The following is a 13,755-nucleotide window of genomic DNA, read 5'->3' as shown; positions in this document are numbered from 1 at the left end:
TCTGACCTGTCTTACTAAAAAGCATCTTAATACAAAGTGTGTTTCTAAGTAACTATCTCTTACCTACCTCACCAAACCACCACAGATTCAGCTATACAGAAGTTATGAATCACAAGTTATATATCTACACAAGTATAGAAATACATGTAATTACAAGCATATAACTTACAGCATAAACCTCGTGATGTAGACATAAGTAAAATGTGTAACTATATACATAAATGTATATAGTTTTAGGTATGTCTGCATCAGCAAAAACAAAATAAAAACAGCATCTTCTATTTGTGAAATTCCTATAATAAGGTTAAACAATATCCTTTACGGTAAGACTTGTCAGAGCCATCACTTACAGCTGTGTAAATTACCATTTACAATGAGATTTACATTTTAAATATTCTAAGAAGGATTCAAGTTTCCCAGACTTGGTGTTATCCGTGGCTTCTGAGAAATGTCTTCTAGAAGAGTACATAGGGAAAATATTGATCTATGTCAACATTCAATTAATGTCTCGGTGAGTTTGGGTAATTTACTCAATCTCTCTGAGCCTTAGATCCCTTATCTATAAAAAGGACTTTATCAAGAATATACATAGACCTACTATCACATTACCTAACATGCAGTGAGTATTTAATGAATGATGACCATATTTTTTTAGGATGTTTATGCTTAATAAATCAGAAATTGAGTCTGTTGAAGAAGTCAAGCTTTGCCTTATGCTGTAATCAGACCTACTAGAGGCACCTTTAAATTCTAAAAGTGTAGTTGTGAGCCACAGTATTCTCTGTCAGAGAGCTGACGTAGTATGAGCCGTGAAGGTATAAGGAACTTGAGAGATTACAAATTGTTCATTCTAAAGAATCAAATACATTGTGGGATTTTTAGAACCAACGTCAGATTGACTTGTTTTATTTTGATATAAAGAGCAGTTCTCAAAATATTGTATGAGACTCCTTTATGGGACTTTTCCCAACTACACGTCTATGTGTGGCTGGATTTTCTTCATAAATTTCAACCCAAACAACATATAATGACAGACAATACAGAAACAAATTGGAGAGTTCAGCTCTTAGGCCAGACATGTGAAGATTTTTAAAACTTAAAACAATGTAAATCTTCATTAATTTTTGTGAAGTTATTTTTTCATAAAAATGTGTTACTGTGGGCTTGTTATTTTTAAATGAGTTAATAACTAAAAAATGTTTTTAATAGTTTCTAAAATGTGAAAATTTGATAGATAGAACTTACGTAAACAAAAGCTCTTTGTGACCTTTGATTTGTAAGAGTGTAAAGCGTTCCTGAGATGAAAAAGTTTCTTGGCAATTTGAAGTTCAGCAAAAAGAGCCTTATGAAATATGCTATTTCACTTTCAGAAAAACTTTAGAACTTAACTTTTTCTCTTTAATTAGGTTCTTTAGTAATTGAAGATAAAGAGAGTCAGCCACAAATGCCTAAGCAGAATCCTGTCGTGGAACAGAATTCACAGCCACCAGGTGGTTTATCTTCAAACCAGTTATCCAAGTTTCCAACACAGATCAGCCTAGCTCAATTACGACTCCAGCATATGCAGCAACAGGTAATGGCTCAGAGGCAACAGGTGCAACGGAGGCCAGCACCTGTGGGTTTACCAAACCCTAGAATGCAGGGGCCCATCCAGCAACCTTCCATCTCTCATCAGGTAAATTTGGAAGCAGGCCTGTCCTAACTTAGATAATGATAGTACAATTGTATTCAACATCTCTTAAAATAACCAAGACATCTGTCATTTGTGATTTACATATATGAATTGTTAAAAATTTATCACATTAAGTATCCTTGATTTAGCTTCTAGTTTTTAGTCCTTCTCAAAAAGGAATTAATGGTTTATTTAGCTGGTACATCTGTTTTCATCTACTCTTCAAATTATAACAGGATAAATGATTGCATTCCTAAATAACCCATGCCTATGACTGATGAGGAAATTTGTAAATCTGTAACTCATAATTCCTGTATTAGTGCTTCAGAATGACTAATACTTCAGTTTTCTGTTCTTTGTGGGGATGCAGTGTTTTAGAAAAACCACACTGCATCCTAGAAACTAGGGTCAAATAGAAAACTGGGGTGGAATGGTTCCTTAGAAAACTACCTTTTTCAAACTTTATTTCTGAGCAGATACTCCATGAACCATTCTTATTCTTACTAGATATGAAGTATTCCATTTACTTTTAAGTCAGTTTTTCAAGATAAGAAGTTTATGCACTCTGTTAAGTAGTTTAACCGTCCTGCTCAAGTTAGATCTGGGCATACGTAATAAGTTTACTAAGGAATATAAGGTCTAATCAAATCATACAAATTGTTATTGACAGTTACATTTATTAATATGTACTCTTCCTATTTCGGAGAAGCATTTGAAGTAATGAAACAGTAATGACACAAATGAAGTAGAACATGGTTTAATAAGTATCAAAGTGTGAAGAACTACTTGAGAACAAGACTTAGCTCAGAATTTTTTCTCAACCCAAGAAAATGAGAAACAGGCATAATATCTATATTATTTGGTAAAAAGGAAAAATGCCAGTTAATCAGAGAAAAAACTTTTTACTAGTATTTTACAAGCACTAAGAGGAATATATAATGTGGTTCTTCATGAAAAAGCAATTTTAAATGGCATGATAATTTTTTTGTAGCAATTTTGCAAAACATAGAATTGGTCTTCATAGGGCTCTTATTTCAACCCTGAAGAAAGTTGTAGGCATATGTAGATCGTGATTTTGTTAAATTGCTTCTGTGAAGGCCTGAGTTGATTTATTTGAGGTTTATGGCTTTCTAATAATTTGATTAAGAAGGCTTGTCAAATCCAGGGGTATATTAAAATGCCTAACTTAATATGCCAAATTGATTATTCCTCTAGAACTTTACTTTAACCCACATGTTCACAGAAGTAATTAACAAAGAATTTAAGAAGTCTTTGGTGAGTGCTCTGTGAGAAGAGAGTTGTGCACTGTAGATACCAAGAGTTTCAACTGGTAGAGTTGGAATTTTAAGAAAACTGAGTAATTTTGTCATTATCTCTGCAGAGCGACATATTGCAGGTAGACTTCAAAGAGTACCAAAATATTTCTAAAGATAAATGTGAAGAGAAGAGGGTTGAGCGCTTAGTGCTAAGCATTTGCATGATTAATATTTATCTTAAGTGGGAGATAGAAAAGTGATTTTTATTTAATAGTTTATTAAAGCAAAAAAAAAAAGGATAAATCCCTTATTTGTGTTAATTATCTTTTCACTAAGAAGTGAGGAACTGAGCAGTTAGTAGATACTGTGTGACTTGGTCACTCATTATTTAAGCAGCGACAAAACAGAAGTGACCTCTGAGCCTTTATTTAGCCTACGTATCTCAAATTTGCATTTGATCTTATTTTTCCTCTCTAGGATTTACTGCTGTATAATCTATATAATGCACAATCTCTATTATGTGACCTAATTTTCCCACTTAGAAATAAGATAACCTCACACACTGTTGTTTTTCTGTCTTCTCACCCCTCATTTTTATGTGTTCTCTGTCAAATACTCATATATTTTTCAGTCATCAGTTTCTCCTCCTCCATAAGCTTGCCCTGCTCAGCTGTAGACTTCATTTTCTACCAGTTTATTTACATGTAAAGCGTAGGGAAATGTCTGCCTAAGAGGAGGTGCGTGTGTGCCTCTGGCTTTGTGGACATGTTCAGATCGTACTCTGCATCTGTCTGTAGGACCCAGGTAAATTTGAAGGACTACTTCTAAAAAATTGCTTGCATGAGAGTTCCTTATTTCTTCTTCCTCTGAATATTAACCACATAATCTGTGTGGTTAAAGAGTTGGGTGATACAGACATAGGATACACACTTCTATGACCAAGTGGTACAAACTTGATAGACTGTGTATCTCTGTTTATTTAGCAATATACAGTATATCTTTTTATACTCCAGTGGACAGATCACAGTTTGTTGAGTGTGGTCACGTATGTTATTGAATACATAATTCACAGCAATGGCTCTTACTCCTGAGTCAGATTTATTGCTGTGGAGATGCTCTCATTCATATGTAAACATTCATTTTCCTGAAGAGTTAGAAGGACATCTGCTATCCTTCATGGTTATGCACAGTTGGGAACTACTGACCTAGAATACAGTCAAACCCTATAATAATGAAGGTACTTAGAGTGCAGATGAGGGTAACGATGATTATACGTTAGTTTGCTAAAGTGCTCAATTATTTCTCTGTTCTGTTTTTTCCTTCTGTATCTTTCTTGCAAATTAGGTGATTCCATTTAATTAAAGTACCACTGGTTTTGCTTTTTCTTTTATGCTCAGAACTAGTTCCTAATCTTATTCTTCGAAGTTGCCTTCCCTGTCTAATGCAGTCAACTGTAACTGTTTAGGAGAGGGGGGAAAAAACCCTCACGTCTTACCAAACTGTGAGCTCCTTGATGGTAGGGTCGACATCCATTCCCACACTGATTTCTCACAGGGTACATTACTCTGACATCAAGTGTCATTTCTTGACTGTATCAATATATAAACCTCATTCTTGCTGGGACTGTGAGAGTAGGGCAGCAAAGGACTTCGAGGATTACCTTTATTCTCCTTAAGGACCATTTTAGGTGCTTTTCCACTTTATAAAAAATTATCTCTTAGATAAATTTAGAAGTTTTGTACTATTTCCACTGTAATCGCCCAACTGTTTTCTGTTTGCGATTCTCTGAGATAAAACCCTTCAAGTCACAAAACTTTTTTTTTTTTTAATTTTTTTTTAACGTTTATTTATTTTTGAGACAGAGAGAGACAGAGCACGAACAGGGGAGGGGCAGAGAGAGAGGGAGACACAGAATCTGAAACAGGCTCCAGGCTCTGAGCTGCCAGCACAGAGCCCGACACGGGGCTCGAACTCACAGACCGCGAGATCATGACCTGAGCCGAAGTCGGACGCTTAACCGACTGAGCCACCCAGGCGCCCCTACAAAACTTTAAGAATTAGAAAGAATTGCTATGGCTTCAGGCGTATGCTTCTGTACAGTTCTGATATTTTCTCTAATATTTTTCTCTTCTTCACCCACAGAATTTCCCTTGGTGGTGAAACAGTATCTAAATCTGTTTTTCTTGGGTGTGTAATTGCTGGCTACTCTTGAGAGTTACTGAGGGTGAACCCAGTGCCAACTAATTTGTAAGACAGGGGAGAGAGAAGCAGTTTACCCATGCAAGGAGAGTAAATTCAAAAAAATGAGAGAGTAAAAGCTAAAAAAGAAGGCAGGGCTACACTTTATAGCTGTCTTCCTTCACAGTTTAGAGCGCCTAAAAAATAAGTATTTGCTTCGCAATAAGTTGCCAACTGTAGGATTGGTTCATGATGAAACAAAGACTGGCATATAAGGTTACCTTTTTCTAGAACACAGATCTCAATTTCCAAGGCTAGCATTTATGCACAAAGTAGGCTTGTCTTCCCAGCCCTTGCCCTGTCCTGTAACCAACTAGTGTTGTCCTTGGAGGGTTTCCACTTGAAATCTATTTTCTTTTAGGGAAATTTCATCCTCTCATCTGTACCTTAATCAACCCCCAGCTAAATACCAGAACGCATTTTGGTAATGATGAGGCAGACTAGATTTGGATCAAAGCTCTAGCACCACCTTTCACTAGCCATGTGACCTTTTTCAAGCTACGTAAGCTTTCTAATGTTCGGTGTCCTCATTTTACAAATGACATAATGAAGTAACACATGTAAAATGGTAATCACAATGCATGGCATATGGTTTGACCTCAGATCTAAAACTCACTAATTCCTTTTTTTTTTTTTTTTTTAATGTTTATTTTAGAGACAGAGTGTGAGCAAGGGAGGGGCAGGGAGACAGAGAGAGAGAGAGAGAGAGAGAGAGACATAGAATCTGAAGCAGGCTCTAGGCTCTGAGCGGTCAGCACAGAGCCCGACACGGGGCTCACACCCACAAAACGTGAGATCATGACCTGAGCCAAAGTTGGACCCTTAACTGACTGAGCCACCCAGGTGTCCCAGTTTTCAAATATTAACAGTTTTCACTATTCATGATTTGTCAGTTAAGAGTTTGGAGCTAGAGTGCTTAAGTTCAAGTTCCAGCTTCATCTTTTACTAACTTTGTTAATCTTGGATAGGTTATTTAAATTCTCTATACCCTGATTTCCTTTTCTGTAAAATAAAGAGTCCCTACCTCATAAGAGTGTTGTGAAGATTAAATGAGTTCTCTCATAGAAATCTCTGAAAGCAGTGCCTGGCATGTAACGACTGCTCAGTAAATGTTAGCGATTAGTATTCAACCACCATATTATTTTAGGATGTCTGAAGAGGGCAAATCAGGGACTTAGAAGGATACTTAACACAAATTTTCCCTACTTCCTAACATGGCCTACATCCAGTCCTATTATAACCTACTTAAAGTTGGAAACCCCTGTCCCACAGCTCTTTCCTAATGAAACCCCTTTTCACATAGCTTTACACATTCTGGAAGGCTGCCTCCTTCCCCCACACCCTTGTTGTAGTATTAATAAGTTGTTTGTCTGTGACAGAGTTGCTGTCTTTCTTTGAAAGTTACAGACTTCTCTGTAATTTGTCTTTCAGGAGATGACCGTCACTAAAATGGTTTAATTTCTTTTTTCCAGCAACCCCCTCCACGTTTGATAAATTTCCAAAATCACAGCCCCAAACCCAATGGACCAGTTCTTCCTCCACATCCTCAACAGCTAAGATACCCACCGAACCAGAACATGCCGCGACAAGCAATAAAGCCCAACCCGCTACAGATGGCTTTTTTGGCTCAACAAGCTATAAAACAGGTATATGTATTTACTCTCTTCAGCTTCTTGTTCTGCTTCTCTGCTTTCAGATCATGTTGAATTTATAAATAAAGCAATGGTTATGAAGAGCAAGTTTTTTTGTTTTTAATAAATGTGAGTTACCAAGTTTATTACAGACATAGAGACAAAGCTAAGAGAATGGGTCCTGATTTATAATTAACAAGAGAAATCCACTTAAGTTGGATTAAAGGCCCAGAATAATCAGTGAGTCGTAGGTATGACTTTTGGCAATACTCATAGGTGCAGCTTTTAGCTGAGTTCATTACATTTACTAAGACAGAAGAATTCTTTTTTTTTTTTTTTTTTTTTTAATTTTTTTTTTTCAACGTTTTTTATTTATTTTTGGGACAGAGAGAGAATGAGCATGAACGGGGGAGGGGCAGAGAGAGAGGGAGACACAGAATCGGAAACAGGCTCCAGGCTCCGAGCCATCAGCCCAGAGCCTGACGCGGGGCTCGAACTCACGGACCGCGAGATAAGACAGAAGAATTCTAACAAATACAGGTTATATTCTGCAAAAGAGAAATCTTTAAATCGTTTGAAGGAGACTTAGAAAGAAACTGATAGTTTTAATATGGAGTACCAATACATCTGATGAAATTGAATGTTTTAAGGTTCTATATTAAATCCAATAGGATTTAATATTTATATTCTTAAGGTCTTCAGGTAAAAATATTTTCTAGATAAGACACTCTTTTGTTATATTTATCAAAGTTCTCTGTCTTCAAGCACTTGTGTCAACACTGTTTCCAGCTTAATACTTGTAGGCTGATTTCAGTTTCATATTTTTGCCAAGACCAAAATAAGGAATATGATGTGGTTTCTATAATTCTCTGACATTCGTTTAATCAAATGATATGAAAATTCTATTCAAAAAGTACATGTGCTGTGTGTTTGTGTGTGGTTATAATTAGTTTAGCTTTGCTTTAATAGCACAGAATTTTCATAATATTTTAATAAAAACGCTTTTAAATAAGTCATTTCTTTCTCTGCTTCATTGGTAGAGAGAGGTGAAAAGGACCCAAGCTGCATTGTAGCCTTAAGTCCTGTTTACTTTCCTAAGAGTTTTGTGACCTTGTGCAAGTTTAATCTTTTAAATGTCATTTGCCCCAGCTATATATTGAATCCCTTGCAGAGTTGTGCTGAGACTGCTAATGTGTACAGAAGCACCTAGCACATTCTGTGTGCACAAACGTGTACCTTCCCTCTTCCCCAGTTGTTTTTTTTTTATTTAATTTTTTTTTTAATGTTTTTTTATTCTTGAAAGAGAGATGGACAGAGAGCAAGGAGGGGAGGGGCAGAGAGAGAGGGAGACACAGAATCTGAAGCAGGCTCCAGGCTCTGAGCTGTCAGCACAGACCCTGATGTGGGGCTTGACCCACAAACCATGAGATCATGACCTGAGCCAAAGTCGGACACTTAACCAACTAAGCTACCAGGCGCCCTGCCCGTCTTCTCCAGTTGTCATTTTTAATGTGTAGATATACACTCTAAGGATGTTTTTAAAATGTTTCCTGGAGAAGAGGTTAGGGAAGATGGCGACGTAGGAGGACGCTGGGCTCACCACCTCCTGCTGATCACTTAGGTTCCACCTACACCTGCCTAAATAACCCAGGAAACCACCAGAAGACTAGCAGAACGGATTCTCTGGAGCCAAGTGCAGACAAGAGGCCCACGGAAGAGGGTAGGAAAGGTGGAGAGGCAGTGTGTGCTACACGGACCAGCGGGAGGGAGCCAGGGGCAGCCCGCCGGCAAAGCAGAGCCCCCAAGTCTGGCTTGGAAAAGCAGAGGGGCCGGACGGAGTGTGTTCTGACAGCAAGCGGGACTTAACATCTGGAAGGTTATAAGCTAACAGCTCTGCTCGGAGAGCAGGAGGGCTGGAGGACAACGGGAGGGAGAGTTGTTGAACCCCAGATGACAGAGCTCAGCTTGGAGGGGAACAAAGGCGCTCGCCAACGCCATCTCCCTTGCCCATCCCCCAGCCAAAATCCCAAAGGGAAGCAGTTCCTGTCAGGGAACTTGCTTGCACTGCGCAAACACCCAAGGCTGTGCTTCTGTGGATCCGTCCCTCCAGCAGCGGGTCTGACTCACTCCCGATGCTGCAGGGCCCCTCCTGAATCGGATCACCAAAGGAAAAGCAAACTGAGCCTGCCCCTCCCGCCCTGTGCACCTTGCCTACCCACCCCAGCTAATACGCCAGACCCCCAGCACCACAAGCCTGGCAGTGTGCAAGTAGCCCAGATGGGCCACGCCACCCCATAGTGAATCCTGCCCCTAGGAGAGGGGAAGAGGAGGTACACACCAGTCTGACTGTGGCCCCACCCACCAACGCAAGTTATTCAAGACAGCACAGGGGAAGTGCCCTGCAGTCCCGCACCATTCCAGGGACTATCCAAAATGACAAAATGGAAGAATTCCCCTCAAAAAGAATCTCCAGGAAATAGCAACAGCTAACGAACTGATCAAAAACGATTTAAACAATATAACGGAAAGTGAATTTAGAATAATAGTTGTAAAATTAATCGCTGGGCTTGAAAACAGTATAGAGGACAGCAGAGACTCTATTGCTACAGAGATCAAGGGACTAAGGAACAGCCTTGAGGAGCTAAAAAATGCTATAAATGAGCTGCAAAATAAAATGGAGACGACCACAGCTCGGATTGAAGAGGCAGAGGAGAGAATCGGTGAACTAGGAGATAAAATTATGGAAAAAGAAGAAGCTGTGAAAAAGAGAGACAAAAAAATCCAGGAGTATGAGGGGAAAATTAGAGAACTAAGTGATGCACTAAAGAGAAATAATATAGCATAATTGGTATTCCAGAGGAGGAAGAGAGAGGGAAAGGTGCTGAAGGTGTACTTGAAGAAATAATAGCTGAGAACTTCCCGGATCTGGGGAAGGAAAAAGGCATTGAAATCCAAGTGGCACAGAGAACTCCCTTCAGACATAACTTGAATCGATCTTCTGCACAACGTTATGATAGTGAAACTGGCAAAATACAAGGATAAAGAGAAAATTCTGAAAGCAGCTAGAGATAAACGTGCCCTCACATATAAAGGGAGACCAATAAGACTAGTGACGGATCTCTCTACTGAAATTTGGCAGGCTGGAAAGGAATGGCAAGAAATCTTCAATGCGATGAACAGAAAAAAAAATAGGCAGCCGAGAATCCTTTATCCAGCAAGTCTGTCATTTAGAATAGAAGGAGAGATAAAGGTCTTCCCAAACAAACAAAAACTGAAGGAATTCATCACCACTAAACCAGGCATACAAGAGATCCTAAGGGGGATCCTGTGAGACAAAGTACCAGAGACACTGCTACAAGCATGAAACCTACAGACATGACAATGACTCTAAACCCATATCTTTCTATAATAACACTGAACATAAACGGACTAAATGCGCCAACAAAAAGACATAGGTATCAGAATGGATAAAAAAAAAAACAAGACCCATCTATTTGCTGACTACAAGAGACTCATTTTAGACCTGAGGACACCTTCAGATTGAAAGTGAGGGGATGGAGAACTATTTATCATGCTACTGGAAGTCAAAAGAGAGCTGGAGTAGCCATACTTATATCAGACAAACTAGACGTTAAATTAAAGGCTGTAACAAGAGATGAAGAAGGGCATTAATAATAATTACGGGGTCTATCCATCAGGAAGAGCTAACAATAATAAATGTCTATGCACCGAATATGGAAGCCCCCAAATATATAAAACAATTACTCACAAACATAAGCAACCTTATCGATAAGAATGTGGTAATTGCAGGGGACTTTAATACCCCACTTAGAACAATGGATAGATCATCTAGACACACGGTCAATAAGAAACAAGGGCCCTGAATGATACGTTGGATCAGATGGACTTGCCAGATATATTTAGAACTCTGCATCCCAAAGCAACAGAATATACTTTCTTCTCGAGTGCACATGGAACATTCTCCAAGATAGATCACATACTGGGTCACAAAACAGCCCTTCATAAGTATACAAGAATTGAGATCATACCATGCATACTTTCAGACCACAATGCTATGAAGCTTGAAATCAACCACAGGAAAAAGTCTGGAAAACCTCCAAAGGCATGGAGGTTAAAGAACACCCTACTAACGAATGAATGGGTCAACCAGGCAATTAGGGAAGAAATTTAAAAATATATGGAAACAAACGAAAATGAAAATACAACAATCTAAATGCTTTGGGATGCAGAGAAGGCAGTCCTGAGAGGAAAATACATTGCAATCCAGGCCTATCTCAAGAAACAAGAAAAATCCCAAATACAAAATCCAACAGCACACCTAAAGGAAATAGAAGCAGGACAGCAAAGACACCCTAAACCCAGCAGAAGAAAAGAAATAATAAAGATCAGAGCAGAAATAAACAATATAGAATCTAAAAAAACTAGAGTAGATCAATGAAACCAAGAGTTGGTTTTTTGAAAAAATAAACAAAATCGATAAAGCTCTAGCCAGGCTTCTCAAAAAGAAAAGGGAGATGACCCAAATAGATAAAATCATGAATGAAAATGGAATTATTACAACCAATCCCTCAGAGATACAAGCAATTATCAGGGAATACTATGATAAATTATATGCCAACAAACTGGAAAACTTGGAAGAAATGGACAAATTCCTAAACAACCACACACTTCCAAAACTCAATCAGGAGGAAATAGAAAGCTTGAACAGACCTATAAGCAGAGAGGAAATTGAATCAGTTATCAAAAATCTCCCAACAAATAAGAGTCCAGGACCAGATGGCTTCCCAGGGGAGTTCTACCAGACGTTTAAAGCAGAGATAATACCTATCCTTCTCAAGCCATTCCAAAAAATAGAAAGGGAAGGAATACTTCCAGACTCATTCTATGAAGCCAGTAATACTTTGATTCCTAAACCAGAGACCCAGTAAAAAAAGAGAACTACAGGCCAATATCCCTGATGAATATGGATGCAAAAATTCTCAACAAGATACTAGCAAATCGAATTCAACAGCATATAAAAAAAATTATTCCCCATGATCAAGCGGGATTCATCCCTGGGATGCAGGGCTGGTTCAACATTCACAAATCAATCAACATGATACATCACATTAATAAAAGAAAAGAAAAGAACCGTATGATCCTGTCAATCGATGCAGAAAAAGCATTTGACAAAATTCAGCATCCTTTCTTAATAAAAACCCTTGAGAAAGTCGGGATAGAAGGAACATACTTAAACATCATAAAAGCCATTTATGAAAAGCCCACAGCTAACATCATCCTCAATGGGGAAAAACTGAGAGCTTTTTCCCTAAGATCAGGAACACGACAGGGATGTCCACTCTCACCACTGTTGTTTAACATAGTGTTGGAAGTTCTAGCATCAGCAATCAGACAACAAAAGGAAATCAAAGGCATCAAAATTGGCAAAGATGAAGTCAAGCTTTCACTTTTTGCAGATGACATGATATTATACATGGAAAACCCGATAGACTCCACCAAAAGTCTGCTAGAACTGATACATGAATTGAGCAAAGTCGTCGCAGGATACAAAATCAATGTACAGAAATCAGTTGCATTCTTATACACTAACAATGAAGCAACAGAAAGACAAATAAAGAAACTAATCCCATTCACAATTGCACCAAGAAGCATAAAATACCTAGGAATAAATCTAACCAAAGATGTAAAAGATCTGTATGCTGAAAACTATGGAAAGCTTATGAAGGAAGTTGAAGAAGACATAAAGAAATGGAAAAACATTCCATGCTCATGGATTGGAAGAATAAATATTGTCAAAATGTCAATACTACCCAAAGCTATCTACATATTCAATGTAATATCAATCAAAATTGCACCAGCATTCTTCTCAAAGCTAGAACAAGCAATCCTAAAATTCATATGAAACCACAAAAGGCCCCGAATAGCCAAAGTAATTTTGAAGAAGACCAAAGCAGGAGGCATCACAATCCCAGACTTTAGCCTCTACTACAAAGCTGTAATCATCAAGACAGCATGGTATTGGCACAAAAACAGACACATAGACCAGTGGAATAGAATAGAAACCCCAGAACTAGAGCCACAAACGTGTGGCCAACTAATCTTTGACAAAGCAGGAAAGAATATCCAATGGAAAAAAGACAGTCTCTTTAACAAATGGTTCTGGGAGAACTGGACAGCAACATGCAGAAGGTTGAAACTAGACCACTTTCTCACACCATTCACAAAAATAAACTCAAAATGGATAAAGGACCTGAATGTGAGACAGGAAACCATCAAAACCCTAGAGGAGAAAGCAGGAAAAGACCTCTCTGACCTCAGCCGTAGCAATTTCTTACTTGACACATCCCCAAAGGCAAGGGAATTAAAAGCAAAAATGAACCACTGGGACCTTATGAAGATAAAAAGCTTCTGCACAGCAAAGGAAACAATCACCAAAACTAAAAGGCAACCAACAGAATGGGAAAAGGAATTTGCAAATGACATATCATACAAAGGGCTAGTATCCAAAATCTATAAAGAGCTCACCAAACTCCACACCCGAAAAACAAATAATCCATGAAGAAATGGGCAGAAAACATGAATAGACACTTCTCTAAAGAAGACATCCGGATGGCCAACAGGCACATGAAAAGATGCTCAGTGTCGCTCCTCATCAGGGAAATACAAATCGAAACCACACTCAGATCTCACGCCAGTCAGAGTGGCCAAAATGAACAAATCAGGAGACTATAGATGCTGGAGAGGATGTGGAGAAACGGGAACCCTCTTGCACTGCTGGTGGGAATGCAAACTGGTGCAGCCGCTCTGGAAAACAGTGTGGAGGTTCCTCAAAAAATTAAAAATAGACCTACCCTATGACCCAGCAGGAGCACTGCTAGGAATTTACCCAAGGGATACAGGAGTACTGATGCATAGGGGCACTTGTACCCCAATGTTT

The 13,755-nt window shown here is 38.6% G+C and overlaps 1 protein-coding gene across 2 annotated transcripts in view; it reads left to right on the top strand.

Annotated features, from left to right (window-relative positions):
• Positions 1–13,755, top strand: part of TRIM24 (tripartite motif containing 24) — a 129,298-nt gene that overhangs the window by 99,342 nt on the left and 16,201 nt on the right. Inside the window, exons 9-10 of one of the 2 annotated variants that reach the window (XM_058724147.1) lie at positions 1,407–1,573; positions 6,639–6,812. In XM_058724147.1, coding sequence (XP_058580130.1) covers positions 1,407–1,573; positions 6,639–6,812 — 341 coding nt within the window. Of the gene's footprint in view, positions 1–1,406; positions 1,676–6,638; positions 6,813–13,755 lie in introns of both variants that reach the window. The other variant, XM_058724146.1, reaches the window with a different exon arrangement.

Source organism: Neofelis nebulosa, chromosome 4, assembly GCF_028018385.1.
Source record: "Neofelis nebulosa isolate mNeoNeb1 chromosome 4, mNeoNeb1.pri, whole genome shotgun sequence".
NCBI lineage: Eukaryota > Metazoa > Chordata > Mammalia > Carnivora > Felidae > Neofelis > Neofelis nebulosa.
The sequence above is the reverse complement of the archived record's forward strand: the minus strand, read 5'-3'. Positions and strand labels throughout refer to the sequence as shown.